The 20495-nt window shown below is 35.2% G+C and overlaps 1 protein-coding gene and 1 long non-coding RNA gene across 2 annotated transcripts; both read left to right on the forward strand.

Moving 5' to 3' along the window:
* Positions 1-697: 697 nt before the first annotated feature.
* On the forward strand, positions 698-18134 carry LOC117571906 (uncharacterized). The gene is made up of 4 exons (XM_034254383.2): positions 698-761; positions 5119-5301; positions 11881-12065; positions 17876-18134. The coding sequence occupies exons 2-4, from the start codon at positions 5124-5126 to the stop codon at positions 18071-18073; spliced, it is 561 nt and encodes a 186-aa protein (XP_034110274.1). The 5' UTR covers positions 698-761; positions 5119-5123; the 3' UTR covers positions 18074-18134.
* On the forward strand, positions 6948-7783 carry LOC117571907 (uncharacterized). Its single transcript, XR_004572485.2, has 3 exons — positions 6948-7080; positions 7152-7243; positions 7313-7783. It is a non-coding gene; the product is annotated as an uncharacterized LOC117571907 (long non-coding RNA).
* Positions 18135-20495: the final 2361 nt, after the last annotated feature.

Consider the following 20495-nt stretch of genomic DNA (forward strand, 5'->3'; position numbering starts at 1 on the left):
TGTTTAATTATTTACAGAGTGTTGGGTGAGAGCTGCTTTCCCATTAACTGCCCAATACTTATTTAGGTAAATGTACTTAAGTATGTAAAATGCTGTTGTCCTTGGCAAAGTATTAAGTTCTTTTTTTGGGTAGCAAACAAAAATAAATTGAAGGACCTAAATTACTATACTTTTATTGATTTGCAGCTATTAACTATTTCATGAAATGGAGGAGAAAGGAAAAGGTGTGGGAAGTCAACAAATAACTACGTATTTCTATCGATTATTTAACAGCTATGTAAATTGTTTATTATGTTTCTAAATATAGTTGAGTTACAAAACATTTGTTTGCTGACACAATATAGAATAGCTTTTTGCTTAGTGCGTCATTTAACATTCCTCTAATTTCCCCAGACATTTAACCCATATTCATTTTCAACTAGCATATCATTAGAGGCCCTCCAACTGTCATGGCACATTGAGTGCTTATCAATGTTGTGGCTGTTATCATTTGATATCATCGAGAGGAGACATCAGAGGCAACAATTGAGATTGCACAGCGATTGCCACTCACGGCATTGATTTCTTAAATTTCAATCAATGTTCAGCCTGACATGAATTCCTTTTTTTTTGTTTTTATCTTTTTCCCTTTATTTTAAATTTTTTTATCTCGTTTTTTTTCGGTTATGAACCATTTTTTTTTGCTACATTGCGTTCAGTCGAGCGTCGACATTTTGAGCACTAACAATTAAAAGTAACGGCGGTTGACGCAACATTTAACGGTACGTACATCCCATAACATACTATATATACGATATGAATATACCCTACAGGAGTTACTTTGTGGGTGGCTGAGTGTGTGTGTGTGTGTGAGTGTGTGTTTGTGAAGCACTTAGTAATATGTGGGCGTGTGATGAACTCAGTAATCAAGCGATAGCCAGGTCTAAAATTAAATTTTATGTGTCGTTATATGCGAAACAATAACAACAATTGAAGCGAGTGCACACTAGATGAGAGAGTATGCTATCGGCGAATACCCTGTAAATAGTGAGTTGTGTGGTTGAAAAGAAAATTGTATTAAACGTTTGTAGGGACATTATAGATTTTAGCATGTTTAAGCTAGTTGCGAGGACTTAGTGGACTCAATGCCACCTATGTAGGTGTGAGTTGTAATAACCAATAAAAGCTACACAATAAAATATTTGATCGTTATTAAATCTAAATTTTGTATAATTAAGTTATTTATAAGCTTTGTTATTTGTTATATTATATTATATTATATATAGATTTTATTACGTTATGTTATATTATATTATTATGAATGAACAACATTTTGTAGTACTTTCCAATTTGAAACGTGAAGGTCGTGCACACTGCTATTTCAATGTTCACAGCTGTAAATATAATATAAGGTTAATATCCAAATTACAAAATCTGTCGAATTGGAAGTATAATTTTTTGTCTGACAATCATTTACATTAAATTATTTATAAAGTCCTTTAAAATATATTTAATTTCGTTTTGTGGTTGAGGATGAAGTGAGCTTCAATCTTATGCGTTTTGCATAAATGAGCTGCTCAGCAAAAAGTTTTTTATTATCATTTAACATTACTAATAAATATTTACTTTAGTGTGACACTTATTATACCCGCTTAAATAATAATGCAGATAAACGCCAAATTGAAACGGGTTTTTAAAGTTTATTTGGAAAACTTTGAAATCGTGAATTAAACGTTTTACCCAAGATAGTTTTCAATGAAAAACGAATGCAAAACAATGTAATAATACTAATTAAATCCACAGCAGAATAGTGCATTAAAAATAATGATAATAACATTGTAAATTTTTCTATTATGAACATTATGAGCACATTAAAAAACTGTTTGTGTCAATGTTTATTATTTTACTTGGTGTTGTATTTATATAATTATTTGTTTATTTATTTATATAATGAAAACTGTCTATTTTCAAGTATTTCAAGTAATTACTTTATGCCTTACTTAAACATCTATTTAGGAAAATGTCAAGTGAATGCAATTTCCAGCAGCATCGGCAACAATTTTGTTTGCCTGTTGCACATATTAAAGTTGACAGCGAAAACTAAAATACCCTTTTAATGCTCTGAGAATGAACAGTGGGTGTAGAAGTACACACACCTGTCCCTAAGCTTAAGTTCATTAATAGCAGGATTGCAGGCACAACAACAAAACAACAATAACAACAATAAAAACGAGCAACGAGCATAAAAACAACTACAAAGAGCAGTTGAAAACAGAACGAGAATCGATGACAACGAGTCAATCCAAGAAACGTATTCGCTGCAATATCGCCACAGAATGTAAAAAGATTAATCGAATATGCAGATGAAAAGGCAATAAAAAGCTAAATTAAATCGTGTAATAAATATTAAATGCATTGATGGAGTTTCTCAAAAAGAAAGCAAGTTCTTTGTTTGAAGCGAAACATTCGAAATAGCGAAAAACAGAATCATTGCGCTTTTGTCTGTTTGGCTCCAAAAAATCAGCTCTTACTCTCATTCGTGCCTTCAGCTCGTTATCGTCTTGGCTGCCGTAGCAACAACAACAACAACAATGGTAACAACAACTACAACAATAACAACAACAATGGCAACAATAACAACAACAGACATCGACAACAGCAACAACAACAACAACATCTACAACGTCGACGACAACTTCTTGTTGCTTGTTTGTTTGCCAGGCCGCAGAGACAGCAAATAGCAAAGGCAGATAGACAATTGAGTTTTGGGGGACACAAAGGGGAGGCCAAATGAAAGGGGAGGGTGGTACGGGGGACGGGGCGGCGGCGGGTTGAGTGTTAAGTGGAATCACGATGGGTTGAAGCTGCTGGAACTGTTTCCGCCTGCATTTGTTGTCAACGACAGGCGAGCACTTTAGTTCTGCACATTAAACGTAGCGCTGCCGTGTTGACTTCCCTTCGTCCCCCTCTCTCCTTCTCTCTCTGCATCCTCTCTCTCTCTGGCCCCTCTTTATTTGGAGAATGGTCTTCTCCCTTTTGGCGTATCTTTTTTCTTATGAAATTTCGAGTGAATTGCTCGTTTATTCATTAAATTACGAAACGAGAGTGCGAGAGCGAGTGAACAATGCAATTTGCTGAATCTAGAGCGCAGACAGGCGTTCACTCCCCCCTCTCTACATTACCCCTCACATGCTGCTGCTGTTTCCACAACATGTTCGACATTTGCCAGTAGCAATTGAAAATGCAATTCAAGTTCTACTTTGGCTGCTGCTTGGCCTTAAGCCGCTTAATTGCTGGCAAATATTCAACCGAGCAACGAATCGAGTCGAGTCGAGTCGAGTCGAGTCGAGAGAGATCTTTGAGCACACCCTTCAGCGAGGTTGCCTCATAAATTTGCAAATGGCCCAAGTGGCAGCCCTTCTCCCTTTCCTTTCTCCTCTCCCCATCGAAAAGAATGTGCCATGTGCCATTGTGGCACAAAATATGACTCCATCTATTCCATTCCATGCCCAAGTGGTCTCTGGCCAAGTGAGGCGTTAATAAGCCCCTATAAGTGCCCTATGTCTAACTATCCTCTTCACTCGTATCAAGCTCTTTGTCTAGCTCTCTATAGTTGAAGCACAAACAACACTTTTGCCTTTTTCCCAGCGAAATATTAAGTATACGCAGCAGTATCAAAATTGATGATAAGGCTGCGGTTCAAGAAGAGGGAGTTTATTATGAGAATGTGGGTCACCAATGTTAATTTTAGAACACAAAAATAGTCAGTAAATTTAATCAAAGTATTTCTCTTTAAAGGCCTTAGTATATATAGTTTGTGGGTTCAGAATAAATATTAATAAAATTAAATTCATTATATTATTCATAAATAATAAATAATTCAGAATGATAATAATAAACTCCCTCTACAAAGTGCTTTATCGTTCATTAGTCGAGATTTTTGTATTTTTGTAACTAAAGTTGGAATAAAACCTAAATTTTATAGTTTTGGTAATAAATTAAGTATACTTGACTTAATGGTCAAAATAAATACAAAATTAAACACACTTCCGCTAAATATTTCATTCTAAGTCAGTCTTATTGTTACTAAAAATAACACTACTACTATAAAAGTCAAATTATTAATGCATAAGTAAATTAAGTATACGCACGAGTAACAAACTTAGTGAGTTAAGATCAAAATAAAATGCTTTAAATCAACTATAAATCTACCTCAAAAATAAACACATATATATGTTAAATGCAGACATAAATCAAACTGAATGATTTAAGGCCAAAATATATAATAAAATTAAACATAATTGTTTTAAATGTTTCATAATAAGTTAATGAGTATAAAAGAAAACTTTCTTGTTTTTAAGAAAAATCTTCTACTTTAAAAATCAAATTATTAGTGCAAACATAAATTAAGTATACGCAGGAGTATTCAATTTTGTGAATAAATGTCCAAACCAATAAATCTTTATTATAAGGTAAAGCTAGCTTTACTAAGTTTAATGTTAATCTACAAATAATCTTCTACTTTAAAAATAATCACAAAAAATCATAAATCAAGTATACACCTTCAAATAAATAGTCAAATTAGGCAAGATTTTACTAAATGCTATATTAATTTAATACTTGTTTTCATTTTTAATAAGAAAACTCTATTTTTAAAAATTAAAATTATATTAAAAAGTAAAACATCAATTGATATAAATCAAGTATTCGTAGACACATCAAAGTGAAGTGAATGAATAGAGCTACCACTTGTTCTACACTTTTAGAAATGCGAATCTGACGCAAACTCACAGTTAACTCTCAAGATATAGTTACTTGTAAGTAAATTGTATTTTTTCTGCACCCTTTAAAAGTACAACATCAATTAGAAGCTTTCGATGCAAATCAAGTATACGCAGTGTAAAGTGTGATTAAATAAAGCGAAACAAATTGAGAAGCTCCCAGGAAATAGTTACATATATTCTCCGTCCAACTGCAACAATTCATTTAAGCGAGAATCCCGAAATTAATGATTTAACTGAGCAACCTATTTCACGTGTAAAATGGGTCAAAGCTGTGCGACAATCGCGTATTTAAATGAATAATGCTTGATGAATAGTCGCATTCATTACACACCTTTTTGCAACCTATTTTTTACAGTTGCCATGTGGATCCAACTACTGAAACTTCACTGCACGCTGCTTGTTGGATTGCTGTTTGGCAGCGGGAAAGCTGCTGGCTTGCTGGATGCCTCATTAGCAGTTATAGAAGCAGGCGGCGTTGCAGCACGGCAACAGGAACAGATGGCAGCAAAAGCTGTGCTCGACATGGTGCCAGCATCAGGTAACCAACAACAAAAACAAAGAAAGGAAAAAAAGTGAAGAAAAATGAACGAAAAAATGGAACTATCAACAGTGTTATGCACTTGTTGTTGTCCTTTTTACTCGCATTGTATGGCTGCAATTAAGCTTGTTTATCACGCATACGCACTGTAGAACCACTGTGTTTGCCACTTTAATGCTGTCAGCGCCATGGCTGCGCTTCTATCAACAACACAGTAGAGTGGAGAGTGCAGAGTGCAGAGTAGAGAGTGGAGAGTGGAGATTGTCGAGTTCTGAGACGGGGTTGTCTAGCAACGAGGAGGGCAGAGAAATGTCAACGAATTCGTAATTGGTATTTCGTTTTCTGCATTTAGTTGCACCAGTTTAGATTTTGTGGAACGTCAAGGCGGCAATGAAAGCATGCAAAAAAAAAGAAACCGTTACAAAAACCCAAAAATAACTCAAGTGTCACTCGCGCATTCCATGAGAGCAACAGCATCAGCAACAGCAACAGCAGTAGGGCAAAGACTGCAAAGATGCTACAGCAGAGACTCAATAAAAGCGATAGGTTGAGCAACTACACCAAATGATTTGCATATGATATTGAATAAAATAAAAGAACAAACTTTTTTTAGTTTCAATTTACGAAAGAAATAAATGTTTACCATTGCCGTCATATTTATTTCGAATTTTTGATTCATTATACTGTGAAACAAATAAAAAAGATAGAGTAAACTTTTAATTGTAATAGTCGCCTCCATTTTAATTGATCTACTTAAAGCCTTGGCCATTCGAATTCATTTCTAACTAACAAACTTTAATACATTACGGTTGAAGAAGCTAAGCTACATGTTAAATTCAATATTGAAGCTTAGTATGTGGTCTTAACTATATTTCTTTATTAATTGAATGCTAATTGATATTCGAATTTTGACTTTTTATTCCACTCTTTGTTGCACTTTACTAAAGCGACTTTCAGTGCAAATAATAGAACAAAAATCATATGCAAATAATGTTTCCAAAATGCATATTTTCTAATTCTAATCGTGAAAATTTAACACATTTCCCCAATATTTGTTTAATATTAAAATTCAGCTTCAATTCAATTATTATTGTTTGCATACATTTTAATGGATACTATGAAAATCCTCGAAGCCAACCAAATAAATTTCAGCTACTTAGTTGAAGAGCAACATTTTGAAATATATTGTTTTTAATGATTATGGTTTATTCGCTACGAATTATCACTGATTGTAATAGGCCGCTTGTCGTATCTGAAATTGGCTAAGCCTAAAAGTATGCAACATTTTTTTTTCGTTCTTTTTCTATACACATACATATTTCTACCTATTATTTATTATATTATTTATTTATATGTTTATTGTACTAGTTAATTTGTATTATTTAATTTGTTTCGTTGTATAACATAATTTGTAGTCTGAGAAAATGGTACTCAATGTCTTGTCGTGTTTTGTGCTTAGAAGCGGAGCTTTATTTACAAATGATACTGAAAGCTCCAGAAATAGCGCCATCTATTGGTGGACCACGATACATGCAAGCATTAATTGCTAGATCAGCTGATCGTGTGAAGTCCAGACCAAAATAGACAAGCGATTACCTTTTTGAGTAGGATTAATTGTCAAATTTTCGAAAAAAAGGTTTTTTGTTGTTGGTTTTGGCTGGAAGAAAAATGGTTGGCAGGTTATGTGCCGAACCTGAAAAAATGTGTACAAGTGCATGTGACTAAAAAGTATATATCTCAGTGAAGTGGTTGGCGAAGCCTGATGCAGATATCTTACTTGTAAGTATACAATGATACTGCAATGTATAATTGTTATACTGATATATTAATGGTATTTGTTCTCGCAAAAGTGCACCTTTGCCGTCAACCCAACACATGCAATAGATGGTTGTCCACTGCAGGAGTTTGTCCTCCCATACCAAGTGCCGTTTTCCAGATTAGGGTAAATATTTGTTGAACGTATGTTTAGTTTTTCGTTGTTCTAAGTTTAGTTTTGTCTATTTATTTTTAGATTCGGCACTTAGTCATATTTTATATAAAACCTGGTATTAAACTGACTCTAATGACCCAGTCATATTTTATATAAACCCAGCCATATTTTATATAATAGCCCAGCGGTAGAATTTTAAATTAATTTAAACTGCAACTTCAACAGACACAACTGCTTGATTAACGGCCAACCACCCAAAGCTCCACGTCGCAGCTGTGCTGGCCAGATCAGCTGTCTGGACAACACAAACAGTTGAGCGGTTGTTAGCTTCAGACGCTCATTGAGCATCAGGAGGATTGCAGGCTGTGATTCTACTGCCGAAAGCACCTGCGTCTGCCAGCCGTGCGTTCTTCGTTTACTGGTTGTTCCGCACTTGTGGTGGCTTCGAGGCCGAGTATATGCGACACCCAGGAGAAAGGCGAACAGCTGGATAGCAGCTTATGTTTTTTTTGTTTGTTGATTCTTGTTAGGTTACGTTGTTCTGTCCCAATTATGCATCTATAAGTGATAGTCCATCAATGTTGTAAGTGTACTATGATGTGGCGAGGAAGTTGAACCAACAACTTTTCTTGGGCCCTCATAATACAAGTACCGCTGTACTATTGTATAAAAATAGAAGTGACAATCATTTAAGAATGCATGTAAGGCAACACATATAGGCAAATTATTATTGTAAAATTGTATTTAGTTATAGAAATTAATGTTTTTATATTGCCTGAAAAGCAAGTAAAACCATACTTGCATACATTTGTATGTATGCATGTTTGTTTTGATCGACGCTACCGGTCATAGCAAGCAGCTTTCATGCAGGCGCAAAAGCTCGCAATTATTATTATTCCCCACAGATATACCACAGACAGGCACCAACACAAGGAAAGATCTTTCTGCGTGGGAGTCTCTAATGTATGTAAGTCTGTTTCAATCTAACTAATTAATAATACATGAGCTACAGCTAAAGCTTCCTTTTTGCTGGTGGTCCATCTGACCATAGCGCTGCTACAGCTGTCTGCAGTCCCAGCGGTCAGTGACCTTGCGAGACTGGCAATAGCAAAACATTTCACTGAGTGACAGCCATCAGCTGATCCTCATTTTTACTTGCATCTAGTGTTTGCCTATAGTTGGTGTAATGGTCTAACATTGCATTTCTAAATGAACCCAAAACTAGTTCATTTTAGCTAATTTTTTTCCTTCTCTTAATTTATACAACATTAAAATGCAAAAATAATTATTTATATTATAATTATGCTAGATCATATTTTATATTTATAGGTTAATTATTTTTAGTTTTTCTTTATTTATTCTTTTTTTTTTTTTGCCTTATTTAATTAATTCCGCCTCATACACACTTAATATGTTTGTCCGTTAAATTATTTATTTATTTATTTTTCTTGTCATTTCGTTTGTAATGTTAAAATTCAAATCACTTTTCTTATATGTTAATAAATTAAGTATGTTCGCTTAAGTGCCTATTTTTATTTGGAACCATGCATCACCAAGCAGGAGTAGGTTAGCCGAACCACTTCTTTTAGGGATCCTGCCAACTTTTTTAGTTTTTGGCATTTGAATGCAGGATCACGGTAGGGTGGGCGTCTGCACACAATAACAGCTGTGTTGCGTTAGAGAGTGGCTCCGTCTTCTTTGTTAACCTACCTTCCTCTCCTTCCCTTTCTCTTCTCTTTCACTATTGCTTAATGTAACCTTCCCCTTTACACTCCTTCTTCTCTGTTTTCCCATATGTACGCGAGTTTTAAATGTATTATTGTTATAAGTGGTGCGTCCTATTAGTTGGCCCTTTCCTTGAACCCCATGCTATCTGAGCAAAGCCCGGAGAAGCCAGCGCGTACGCCACGCTAATAAACCCAACACCAGCACCAGACGAATACTACACTAGTGATTCGTTACATGATGTCTAAATCAATGTTTTTAAAATCAATTAGTTGACAGCTGAATAAATTGGAATATATATTGACTATGGTTATATTTCTTAAATTCCCATATGACAATGTGTTGAGATAGTTGTTAAAGCATGTCAATTTCATACTTTATTTAGTTTCATTAACGATAAAATAATTTTGAGCAATTTAATTGTTATTCATAAATTCTGATTTTAATGGATACTAAGAAAATCCAAATCAATTTGAGCTGCTCAGATAAAGAGAAGCTTTTTTAAATGATAATGATTTATGCGGCATGAATTATCATTGATGCACAAATAAACATAATTGAAGTGAAATTGCTTCCAATAACACTTTAATTATAGATGACAGCTGAATAAATTGCAATACTTCAGAGCTATCGATTATTGTAGTTATGTTTGTTCATTGCTTTGACAATGCAATATGCAAAAGAACACGCGAGTTCATAGATGGAAATGCAGATTGTGTCTGGCTTAGGCAGTTATCACAGTTATCCTTTTTATGCATTGTGCAACGCGCTTTCTTCTTCTTCTTTCGTTCGCTGTTCGCTGTTGCTGCCTCACTGGCTGTGCCACCACTTGACAATTGCTGTATCCGCTTGCCGCTGACAAGAGATGCAGCCGCAGTCGCAGTTGTTGTCGTTGTCGTTGCTTTTCGCCTTGCACTTGCCCCGTTTTGTTGTTGCTTCCGTTTGCTGGCAGCTTCCGTTGCAACAGCAGCAGCAGCAACGTTGATGTCGTTGCTGGTGTCATTTGTCACGCGTGGCAGTTGCTGCTTGTTTCTTAACAGATGTGCAGCTGACGTTGTTGTAGCTCATCTCGTCAGGCCGCAGCAGCAGCATCTGCTGCTCAAGTGTTAGCCAAGTTTATTCTTGGCATCATTAACCGTCGGTGATAACACTTAACATACTTAGCCGCACGGCACAGACGCCAAGCGCCACGCCCCCTTTTTGCTAAATGACTGCCAGTTCGTGCCATTAAAATGCAAATTTCTAGTGGTCACGTGATGCTGTGTAAATATTTTTGTGCAACACATCAACAACAGAACAGAGCAGCGAGAACAACAACTATCAACAAACACTACAAAGTGAATAACTTTCACTTTTGCTTTTGCTTTTTGTTTTCGCTTTCATTTCGTTTCGCCCGTCGTGACATTTTGGGTCAGTTGTCTCATTTATTTTGGCGCTTTTCAACTTTAAATGTGATTTATTGCCAAGCAGCTGGCAACGGAAAACCAACCAAAAAAAAAAAAAACAAAACAAGGAAGAAAGCTACAGTCGAGAGTGCTCGACTATAAGAAACCCGCTAACCAATTTGAATAAAAGCTAAACAGTGCTGTATTATTATTAAAATATACCAAATAATATACCACCCAATACTAATATATACCAAAAGTCTTATTTGGTATATCGATAATACACCACATTCTCATGTTGAATAAAAAGGAAAAGAGTGTGATATTCTTTTTAAAATATACCAAATAAATATACCACAAAATACTAAAATATACCAAATGTCTTATTTGGTATATTGATTACGTACTACAACCGAAATATACCATAGAGGTCAAAATATACCAGATTGTCCGCCAAAGCAGCTAAAACCCGATTGCAGAAGGCTTTATTTATTATACAAAAGTATTTCATAAATACCTTCAACATTTTTATATATACTTTATAGGGTCGAAGTTGCCTGCTAAATACATTTCCTGCAGTCACAAACTTAAAATACCCTTCTACTGTATGGATAACAGAAAGAGACAACAGGCGACAGCGTAAAAGTTTTTTGTGGCGCGTTGAACATGGCGTATGATTAACGTCAACGCGTCGTATGCATAATGAGAGTTTGCAATATGCGTGACAGCGAAAAAACTTGATGTCCAATTATGATTAAATGCTGGCAATGTTGCAAAATCCACTTAAGATGGAAAACTTTTGCACCGATTCTTCATTTCTAATTGCAAGTAACAATTTGATCGAATGCGATTTCAGTTTTCCATTTCCGTCCACACTTCGGGGGAAATCCCTTTGCGATATTTGCAATAGCTTTTCAATCCAACCTTTTTGTTCCCTTTTGCGTATTTTTTGATTATCAAACAATTTGATTTCCGCTTTCGCCCGCTTGTCTGTCTGTTCAGACCTTGTTCCTTTTACGTTTTCCTTGCTCATCACAGAACACAATTGCTTTGATTGCCAGCTGGCATCAATGTAATGCCATCGACGTTCCCGTTTGCCTTTTGTTTGCCCATCAAAGTCAGCAACTTGTCTAATGACTGCAATTTGATACGCTTATCAATGATTCATGTGCGCATTTGCCAATCACCTGCAAAAGCGAACTACAAACTGAACGACTATCTATGGTTACACATTTCATTTTTATAGCAATTGCACTTAACTGACAGTAAGTAGCTAGTTAAACGCAATCTGAGCTCTCAAGTGGAGCTAAACACAAGCTCTGCTCTCAGTGTTCTTCGCTTCTCAAGTGCTGCAGACAGGCTTAAAGATAAAGCGAGAGAGAGCTGGCGATGGAGACTGTCGAGTGGAGTTTTCAAATTAAATTTTTTCCCTTGTTTAGCAGACACTTAAAAGCCAAGTTCATTCTTATTCGCATTTTCTTTTGAATTTTTTCGCTTCTTTTGTTTTTTTATTTTATTTTTTGTTCCTTTCATTTACAGCACGCGGCAGTTTTCTGCTCTACCAATTAGCAAAGGCCATAAATTCTGGCAACTACCCTTGGCTGGAGCCGCAACGTCAATTTCTCGGTCTGGAGTTGCAGGAGCAAGAACAGGAACTGATTGTGGAGCAGCAAGTCGATGTTGTGGACTCCAGCTGGATGGCCGCAATGGCAAATGAATTTCAGGTAGCCACCACTTAAATCCATATCGGGCACAGAGATAACGCCCTCCCGCTCTTTTCCCCTCTTGGCAGCCATCAGAAAAAAAAGAATAATACATAAATCACGCGCAGTTTCTCGATGTTGGGCATTTTTAACTTTTTGGCTCAACTGAGCCTGTCAGTGCAATGGCTTCAGCATGGAGCACGTGACCACGCTTCATTGCTTCATGGCTTCCTGACTGCCACATTTTTGTTGGGGGCGAACCTGCGGCTAATCGTCCAGCTCTCTGTAGTGTATTTCCTATCAGCTTGTATTGAGTACTCGTAATCGTATTTCCGCAAGCATTTCAGCAACATGCGAGCGAAGAGATATTGGCAATAGAAGCTCTATCATTTGCTTTTTGATATTTCAGTTATTTTTTTGAGGTTGCAATATGCCAAAATAATTCTAGACGCTTTTATGACATTCTTAAAGTATTTCAGTGATTGGTTGCATTTATTTTAGAAGAGATTTACATTTGAGTATCTGTATCAAACTATCGTCTACGGCTATTGCTTAAATATATCAAATTTAAACCTACAAATTGAAAATAACTTTAAACATGATTCGAATTTTAGTTGTTTTATAAATAAAATGGGAATTTGAAGTCATAATTTGATGTATTCTTAATTTTCATATCTTCTATGCAACTTATTGCCTTAACTTTAAATTTATGTATCAATAAAATAAAAATTTTGAATATGCTTTTAAATTTAAATGAAAATTTTTATTTTCTTTTCAATATTTCAGTTCTAAATTGAAAAAGAAAATGCTCTATAATTCTTTATTTAATTATTATTCCCTTATTATTATTTTACTGTTCTACTAATTTCCACTTGAAATTCAATCTTGGACTCATTCTCTTTCTATCGCATTAACAAATAATTCCTTTAGACTTTTGCAATATAATCTACCTCTTATCAGATCGTAAAAAATTAATAAGAAATTCGAACATCTCATTGATGTTGAGCAGCCATAACACATAAAATGCTGAGCAAGAAATTGTAAACAAGCCAAATTGCTGAAATTCCAAGAGCTCGAAAATTTCCTTCATTAACCTAACGCAATTATTAATAAATAAAATCTAAGCACCAGACCATGAAATTTAATCGTTGACACAAATGCGCCTCTAATATGCAAACAAATTAACTTAAGCCCTGTGAATTGGCTGTTTGTTCGCAAATTTCAAGTGTACACAGAGAGTACAAATTAAATTGTAAGCGCGTTATCTGTTAATCGTTTGTTATTGAATATTTATTGTTTGGCAATCTCGTGTTTCCAATGTAATCTGCAAGTGCCATTGGACCAAGAAAGTTTCTAATTATCGAAGCCATAAATGGAGGCGAATAGATGATGGCTGTTGGGCTTCTTCTCTACTGCAAATTCAGTTAACTGCCGTTGGCTTTGTTGCAACGTCGAGACAGCTGCTTCTGCTTTGAATTTTTAGATTGTCGAAATAATGCAAATTTTTCGGAGGGGGGGAAGAATGAAAGTGCGATGTTTGCCAAGCTGTCTGTGCTATCGATAAGCAAGGCCTCAAGGAGCAGTTAACGTGGTCTGAACGCTTTGCCGCTTGTTGCCACTTTTCGCACACATTCGACTATTTACTTTTAATTTTCATGTTTGAGACTTCGGCACCAGTTGAGCTGAAATGAGCATTGAGTGTGATGTTCATTAAGTTGTTGGAATACTCTCTCGTATCTGCAGCATTGTTGTGCTTGTCTTTAATGTGGATTTGCTCTTTTTGAAGCCAGCAAGTCGCCAAGTTTGCCCAAGCAGCTAGTTTTTGCTGCTGCTGCTGCTTCTGGGAAACGTCCAAGTTTGGCAGTGCAAAAAAAATGTAGAGAATAAGTAAAGAGAGAGAGAGAGCTGAGGAATATACACGAGGGATTACTTTGCTTAATTCAACTGCAAATGAAAAGTGTTTGTTCAGTAAATTCAATCTGCTCGTCGTCGTTGTTGACGTTGTCATTACGCCTTGGCCTCAGCCTCGGCTTTGGCGTTGGCTCCTGTGCAAGATTCTGATTCCTTTGCTGAGAATCTGGTTATGGTTATAGCATCATGCTACTCACTAGCATTCGCACTCTTATTCCTCTGCTGAGCCCCTGTCGAGTTCATCAAAGCGTAATCTGCACAAAATGGCGGCATTTCCTTTGCGCAACAACCAAATACAAAAAATACAAAAAAATGGCAGCAACTTTAAGCTAACTATGCGTTTGCTTCCTCTTTTTGCCTCTCACTCACTTTCTCTCTTTCTCGGCTGCCTCAGGAACTGAGCCCGAGTCGAAGAGCGCCTTAAGCGCCCCATCTAATGGAGTCATAATTCTTCAGCTCGTTAGCAGCAAATACATGCAACGCCAAAATGTATGCTCAAAAAAAAAACCAAAAAAAAAAAGAATGCCAGACATTTTTCGTTAGCTTCACATTTTTGTATACCCCGCAATTGCTAGTAAACAACCTTGAGGGATAATGTGCTAAAGTATGAGGCCTATAAAGAGTGCCAAGAAATATTTAAACAGACTCTACTTCGAGTCATTTTCAGGCACATATGAAAAATATTTTTATTTTATGTTACCTGATTTCTATCTGATTTTTATACATATTTATTTGTATATACATATTAAATAATTAGTGAGATTAGTATTTTCTAAACGGGTTTATTGTCCCAGTCACATTAGAATTTCACCATTTAAATATTGAATCGTAGCCAAATTATTTCTAATCTGAAGTCTCAAATATACATTTGAGTCATAATTTCATATCGTATTTTCTTCTCTATTAAATTTAATTCAATTTAATTTTAATCGGAGTTTGTTCTATAACTTGTAATTATGTCAAGTACTATATATATACCATATAACATATGTATGTTATTTCATTTGATAATTTACTTGATTCAATAATTATACTGGAAATTTTAAATACTTGAAATTGTGATTATATAAAATACTGAACTTGATTCATATTCTTTTTTAATCACAATTTCTATTCGAAATTTTATCTGTAAGTAATTTTTTGCATCTAATTAATTTCATATTCTAGATATTCCTTTGTCTCTAAATTAATTCTTCCCGAAATTTGTACTATAGATTTTGATTGCATTAAAAAATTTGGTATATTTATTGGTATTATTATTTTCTCTCTAAATTTGCAGGGAATTTGACAGTCGTGTTAATCTCCGCTAAACTTTATTTGTTTGCCTCTTGGTGTCTGATGTGCTTGGTGCCGTGTTGTTGTTGTTGCTGTTGTCTTAAGCCTTTTGCATTTTGGGGCAACGCCTTCTGACAAGTTGCTTAATTGAAAAGTGTTTTGTTCGGATTGCTGCGAGGCACGTGTCTCGTGTCTGTTGCGTCCCAGCAGCTGCTGCTGCTGCTTTTGCTGCTGTTTGCTGATTTGGCATTCAATAATTTGCCTTTATTTATGCGCAAGACGCCCAGAGAGAACCAAAAATATAAAAAGGACATTCACAGCAGCCGACAATTTTTCAAGGATCTTCCGGTTCGCCCTCTGCTTTTGGCTTTATCTTTGTTGCCTTGTCTTTCCGGCGCTGAGCCTCACTTTTCATTGCTTCCTCTCTCGCTCTATATGTATTTATCTCCATCTCTGTCTTCGCATATCAGTGCTTGAGTGCTTCAGTGCTCCCTTGTCGCCGGGCTGCCATAAATAATTATGTTATTTTAGATACATCCCACTTGTTGTTGCTGTCACCAAAAATTGTTGCAATAATTATCACATTTTTCACACCGCCATTTTTCATGTACTCAACACTCGACGTTGTCGCTCGACACTTTTTCTTTTTTTGGTGTTTTTTTTTTAACCATAATTAAGTAGACAGGAGTACTTACAATGCCACTCCCATACGCCCTCAAAAAGTGTCTCATTTATGCTTTATGCGCGAGACATTAGAGCGATAAGCATTTTTTATGTATTTTTAATTAACTTTGATGTTGTTTGTGTGTGTGCTATATAATCCCATCAAAACTGTTGCCACCTTCCTTGTTTTTTTTGCCACTCTCTCTTGCTCTTGGGCCGCGACAAATTGGCCAAATCTAAAGCCATACTCGAGACTTAATCGGGTCCCGGTTGAGTCGTCTCTTCATCCATCTCTCTGGTGTATGGTGCCTCGTCTCAAGTGTTTGTCTATCTAATTGCCAATTTTAATTAGCCAGTCAGCGGCACTAAGCAAAATGTCCAAGTGTTTGCACTTATCTAACAGCTGCCTTCCTCTTCCCTCCTCTCCTCGCTCTTTGCTGGCCCACAAAGACCGCAAATTTTGTGCACAGTTAATAAGATCGCTTAAATTTGACCAGCAAAATTTATAGACTGCAGTTTGTCGACCCGCATTAAAGCTGTCCACATTGCTGTTTGGTGTTGTTGCCGCCTCTGCTGCTGCGGCTGTTGGTGCTGCAGTGCAAACAAAGCTGCGTTTACCTTGCTGTGATTGTGATGCCAGTGGAAGTGCAACACTCTCCACTTTCAGCCAGTTGCGCATTTATATATAGAGGGTGGTGCAAGAAGTTTGTCCAGTACTTAACTTCATTTCATACTGAAAGAATGATTTTCTTAAAATTACTATCGTTTACAATCATTTTTTTTTTATTTAATTATACATTTCTTATTTACTACTAGATTTATATTTATTTTATTTTATTTATGACATGCAATTTAGTTTTAAAGACAAAGCTAAAAGGCGCACTTTCTTCATAAATTTTCTTAATTGTTTGCATTCTAAATGACTTAAAACAATTTTATTTCAAGTATGACGAATCTAGAATTATTTGAGCTTGATTCAAGTATTTATAATCTGTGTTTAATTTATACTGTGTATTATTTTTGCAAACCGACTAAAATCTGAATAAGCTAAGACTTCTACACACATCTGAGAAAGTTGCCAGAAAATGTGATTTTATTCGTTTTATTATTAACAGAAAATAACATTTTGATATATCTAAAATTGTTATAGAATTTTGACATTAATTTAAGAATTGTTGTTCTGGTTTCAATTTTGGCTTTGACTTGATTGACTTTTATAATTGTATATTAAAACTTATATGTTTCTCCCTCAATATTATATACTAGTAGTAAATCGAAATAATCAAATAAGTTTATTAATTGAACAGCTGAGAGATAGAAACGATTAATTGTGTTTATAGCTTTTTACAGATAATATTTTATTTTCAAATTATTGATATTTAAAAATACATCAGTAGAATAAATTTAATAGGTATAAAAAACTATGTATTATTCTATTAATCGAAAAGTTAATTGTCAACACAACCACAATACAACATTTAATTTTTTTCTCATTACGAATTAGATGCCTTGCATCACATTTGAGTAATAATAATAGCCACCCTCGCTATACTTGTACATTGTATGTATTTAAGCACTTACTACTATAAAGCATTACTAAAATGCATTGACGCTGTTTGCTGCAGCTTTCAATTAAGCTGCTGTCGTCGTTGTCGTTATAGTTGTCGTCGCTCACTCGCTCGCTTTGGCTCGCCTTTTAATTAGCTCAGAAAGTTGAACATTTTTATCGTCACCCTCAGTTGGCTGTACACAGAGTTACCTTTTGCGCTTTTATTAATTTCATGTTGCAGTTGTAATTGCTGGTAAATATGGCATATTGCTCATACGCAGCGTTACACCGGAAATTAATTTTTTGTGCGCCAAAAATGTCAAAAGTGGCATTCAATTTACTTTCGAAGTACGTGAACATTAAATTCCCGAAAACATATCCTTTTTTATTTGTTGGCTATTTAATTTTCGTCACATTAATTTCATTTTTTCAGTATGTGCCCGTTTATGAGAATTTTCCGCTGGACTTACAGTCGTGGTTAATGGACAGTTATAGTCTCGATGCCATCGATGTGTATGATGGCTGGATGCGAAGCACTCGACGCTCTGGTGTCGGTGGTCAGGAGATTTGCAATGCCGCTGGTCAGTGCTTTGAGGTGGCGCAAATAGTCGACGCCTGTTGTCCATTTTGAGGATAATAAAATTCATTTTGAAATCGCGAAAAAGAATAGTGAAGTGTTCTTGACTGTGAGATACTCGTAACACATTTTCAATAAATGCAAAATAGTGAGGTATTCTTCTTAAAATATACTAACTTAATATACTGAAAAATTATAAAATATACCGAGTGCTGTATTTGGTACTATAACATCCAAAATATACCATAAAATACATTATATACCAGATTGTGCTTTGAGGATATACTATGACATCCAAAATATACCATATCCAAAATATACCAAGCTTACAAAATATACCATAGTGAGCTTTAAGGTGGTGCAAGTAGTCGTCGCCTTTTTGCCCATTTTGAGTAGAATAAAATACATTTTGAAATCGTGAAAAAGAATATCATAAATTTGTGCATTGTCACGCAGTCAATGGGGAGCAAATATTGATGAACGGATGCGGAGTTTCGCGTCCGCAATGTGACCATTAAATGTTGTTGCTGTGGTTTTCCTCCACACGTTGTTGTCGCTGTTGCCGCCGTTGCTGTTGCTGTTACTGTCACGGCGACAAACAATCGAGCTGCCATCTGCTGCCAAGTGCAATGCACGTTGTGGTTGACTGTGGCCAACGTGTGATACCCTTTACAATTCATGGCATTTAACAAGAGTTTATTGATTATTACATCATGTAAAGTCATTCGGCTAATGAATTGACTGCTGCAGGGCATCAATTAGTTGTCTATTCTCTGCTATTGTTTTGTCCTTGGGCATTGAGCTTTTAAGCGTGGTGCCAATCAGTAGCATGAATGTTCAAATGCGTGCCACGCAAAAAAAGTGCGACAATAGCCACAGCAACAGCAACAGCAATAGCAACAAGCGTAGCTTCGGCGAAAAGCACAAAAATCAACATGCAACTGCTAAAAAACAATAACAGCAACAATGACAGCCAAAACAGCAACAATAACAATGAAGACCATCATCATGTTAGCGATGTTGGCAATTTTTTACCCTGTATGTTGTGGCAGCTAAAGGATGTGGTGAGGTAAGATTACTAATTACTATCTTCAGAACGTTTAACGTACGTAAGTTTATTTTTAGTTATTTTAATCTCTAAAATTTGGAGAATTATATTAATATGTTATAAACATAAGTTGAAAGGACACTTCAATAGAGTGCGATACTTAAAAGTGCTTAAAGAGTAGTAACAAAGATTACAGGCCAACTTGGTATATTCTACTTAAGCAGATTAACTTAGCAGAAGGAAGTTAATATAAATATGTGGAGTAAAAAATGTTTACAAAAGCCTCATCAATTTGATGTTTATCCGTTAAAAAAAATCGCATTTTGCTAATATTTTTGCCAAATTCCTAAAATATTTCTAATAGAGTAAAAGCTTTTAAAACTTATTTTTGGACATACATGTTTGCAAATTATATATAAATTGATTGCATATTAAACATCTAATTTGGCCAGCTTATTTAGTGAATATTACTATTGAAATTAATTTTTGTAGTCTTATCAGATAAAGAGTATTAGGTGCTGTAACATTTTTTTTTAGTGTAAATAGCTCTACAAGAAAACTAAATTCTTCAATCAGCCAAAACTAATGAAAAAGACAATCTGGTTGTTGACAATCTAAAGTTAGTTGTAGATTTGTTAAACAAAGCTTAAGCTTAAAATATTTATGTATATTTTGCTTAAATTCAAAAGCCTTATTACTTATTACTTATTAGGATTTAAATGAATTCAGTTAATTTCGAAGTTTTTATAAAGTATATTCCAGTCGTTGTCGATTCAAAGCAACCCGCCTTTGTTTTGTTTTGCGATTTTTGCCTTTTGCTTGGGCGATTTGTTTTTTGCGCTTTGACTACGTATGCAGGCAGCATTGTTTCGCTAGTAAACAATGTGATTTTCAGCGTGAAATTTTATTCAATCCTCCCGAGCACAGGCCAACGCGTTGCCCAACTCTTCATTGCTTCATTGGCGGGCAATTTGTGGGGTTGGCAGACAAAAAAAAAAAAGAAGAGAAAAAAGCGAGAAAAAGAAATGTGAAAACTGGGAAACTATCGTCGAGATTCTTTTGCTGTCTCACTCTTGTATGTCTCATTCATTCGATTCATTTCGTTTTTAGTTGGATTCTTTTTATGCAAAATATTTGATGTTGTTTGTTAAAGTTTTTTGCATTTTTATTTCGTAAATTGCTTTTAATTGATGGAATTGTTTAAACATTGCAAACACATATGTCGGTGTATGTTATTGACATCGTGTTCACCATTTGAATACATACGTGTATCATGTTTTTCCGTTGTATATCAAGCACTTTTTTATATGATACATATATGTATTTATATGAAATGAAATTATTTTCAATCACAGACTCGTTTAATTAATTTGCATATTTCGAATATTGTTTGTTATACATCCAAATTGGCCTTCTTTAAGTCGACTT

This window comes from Drosophila albomicans, chromosome 3 (genome assembly GCF_009650485.2).
Source record: "Drosophila albomicans strain 15112-1751.03 chromosome 3, ASM965048v2, whole genome shotgun sequence".
In the NCBI taxonomy this organism is placed as follows: domain Eukaryota; kingdom Metazoa; phylum Arthropoda; class Insecta; order Diptera; family Drosophilidae; genus Drosophila; species Drosophila albomicans.

Bases quoted from the DNA above. Each gene is read 5' to 3' on its own strand.
- LOC117571906 (XM_034254383.2), top strand. From the start codon at position 5,124: ATGTGGATCCAACTACTGAAACTTCACTGCACGCTGCTTGTTGGATTG. The intron at 5,302-11,880 runs GTAACCAACAAC...TTTCATTTACAG, and splicing joins CGACATGGTGCCAGCATCAG to CACGCGGCAGTTTTCTGCTC. The intron at 12,066-17,875 runs GTAGCCACCACT...TCATTTTTTCAG, and splicing joins CAATGGCAAATGAATTTCAG to TATGTGCCCGTTTATGAGAA.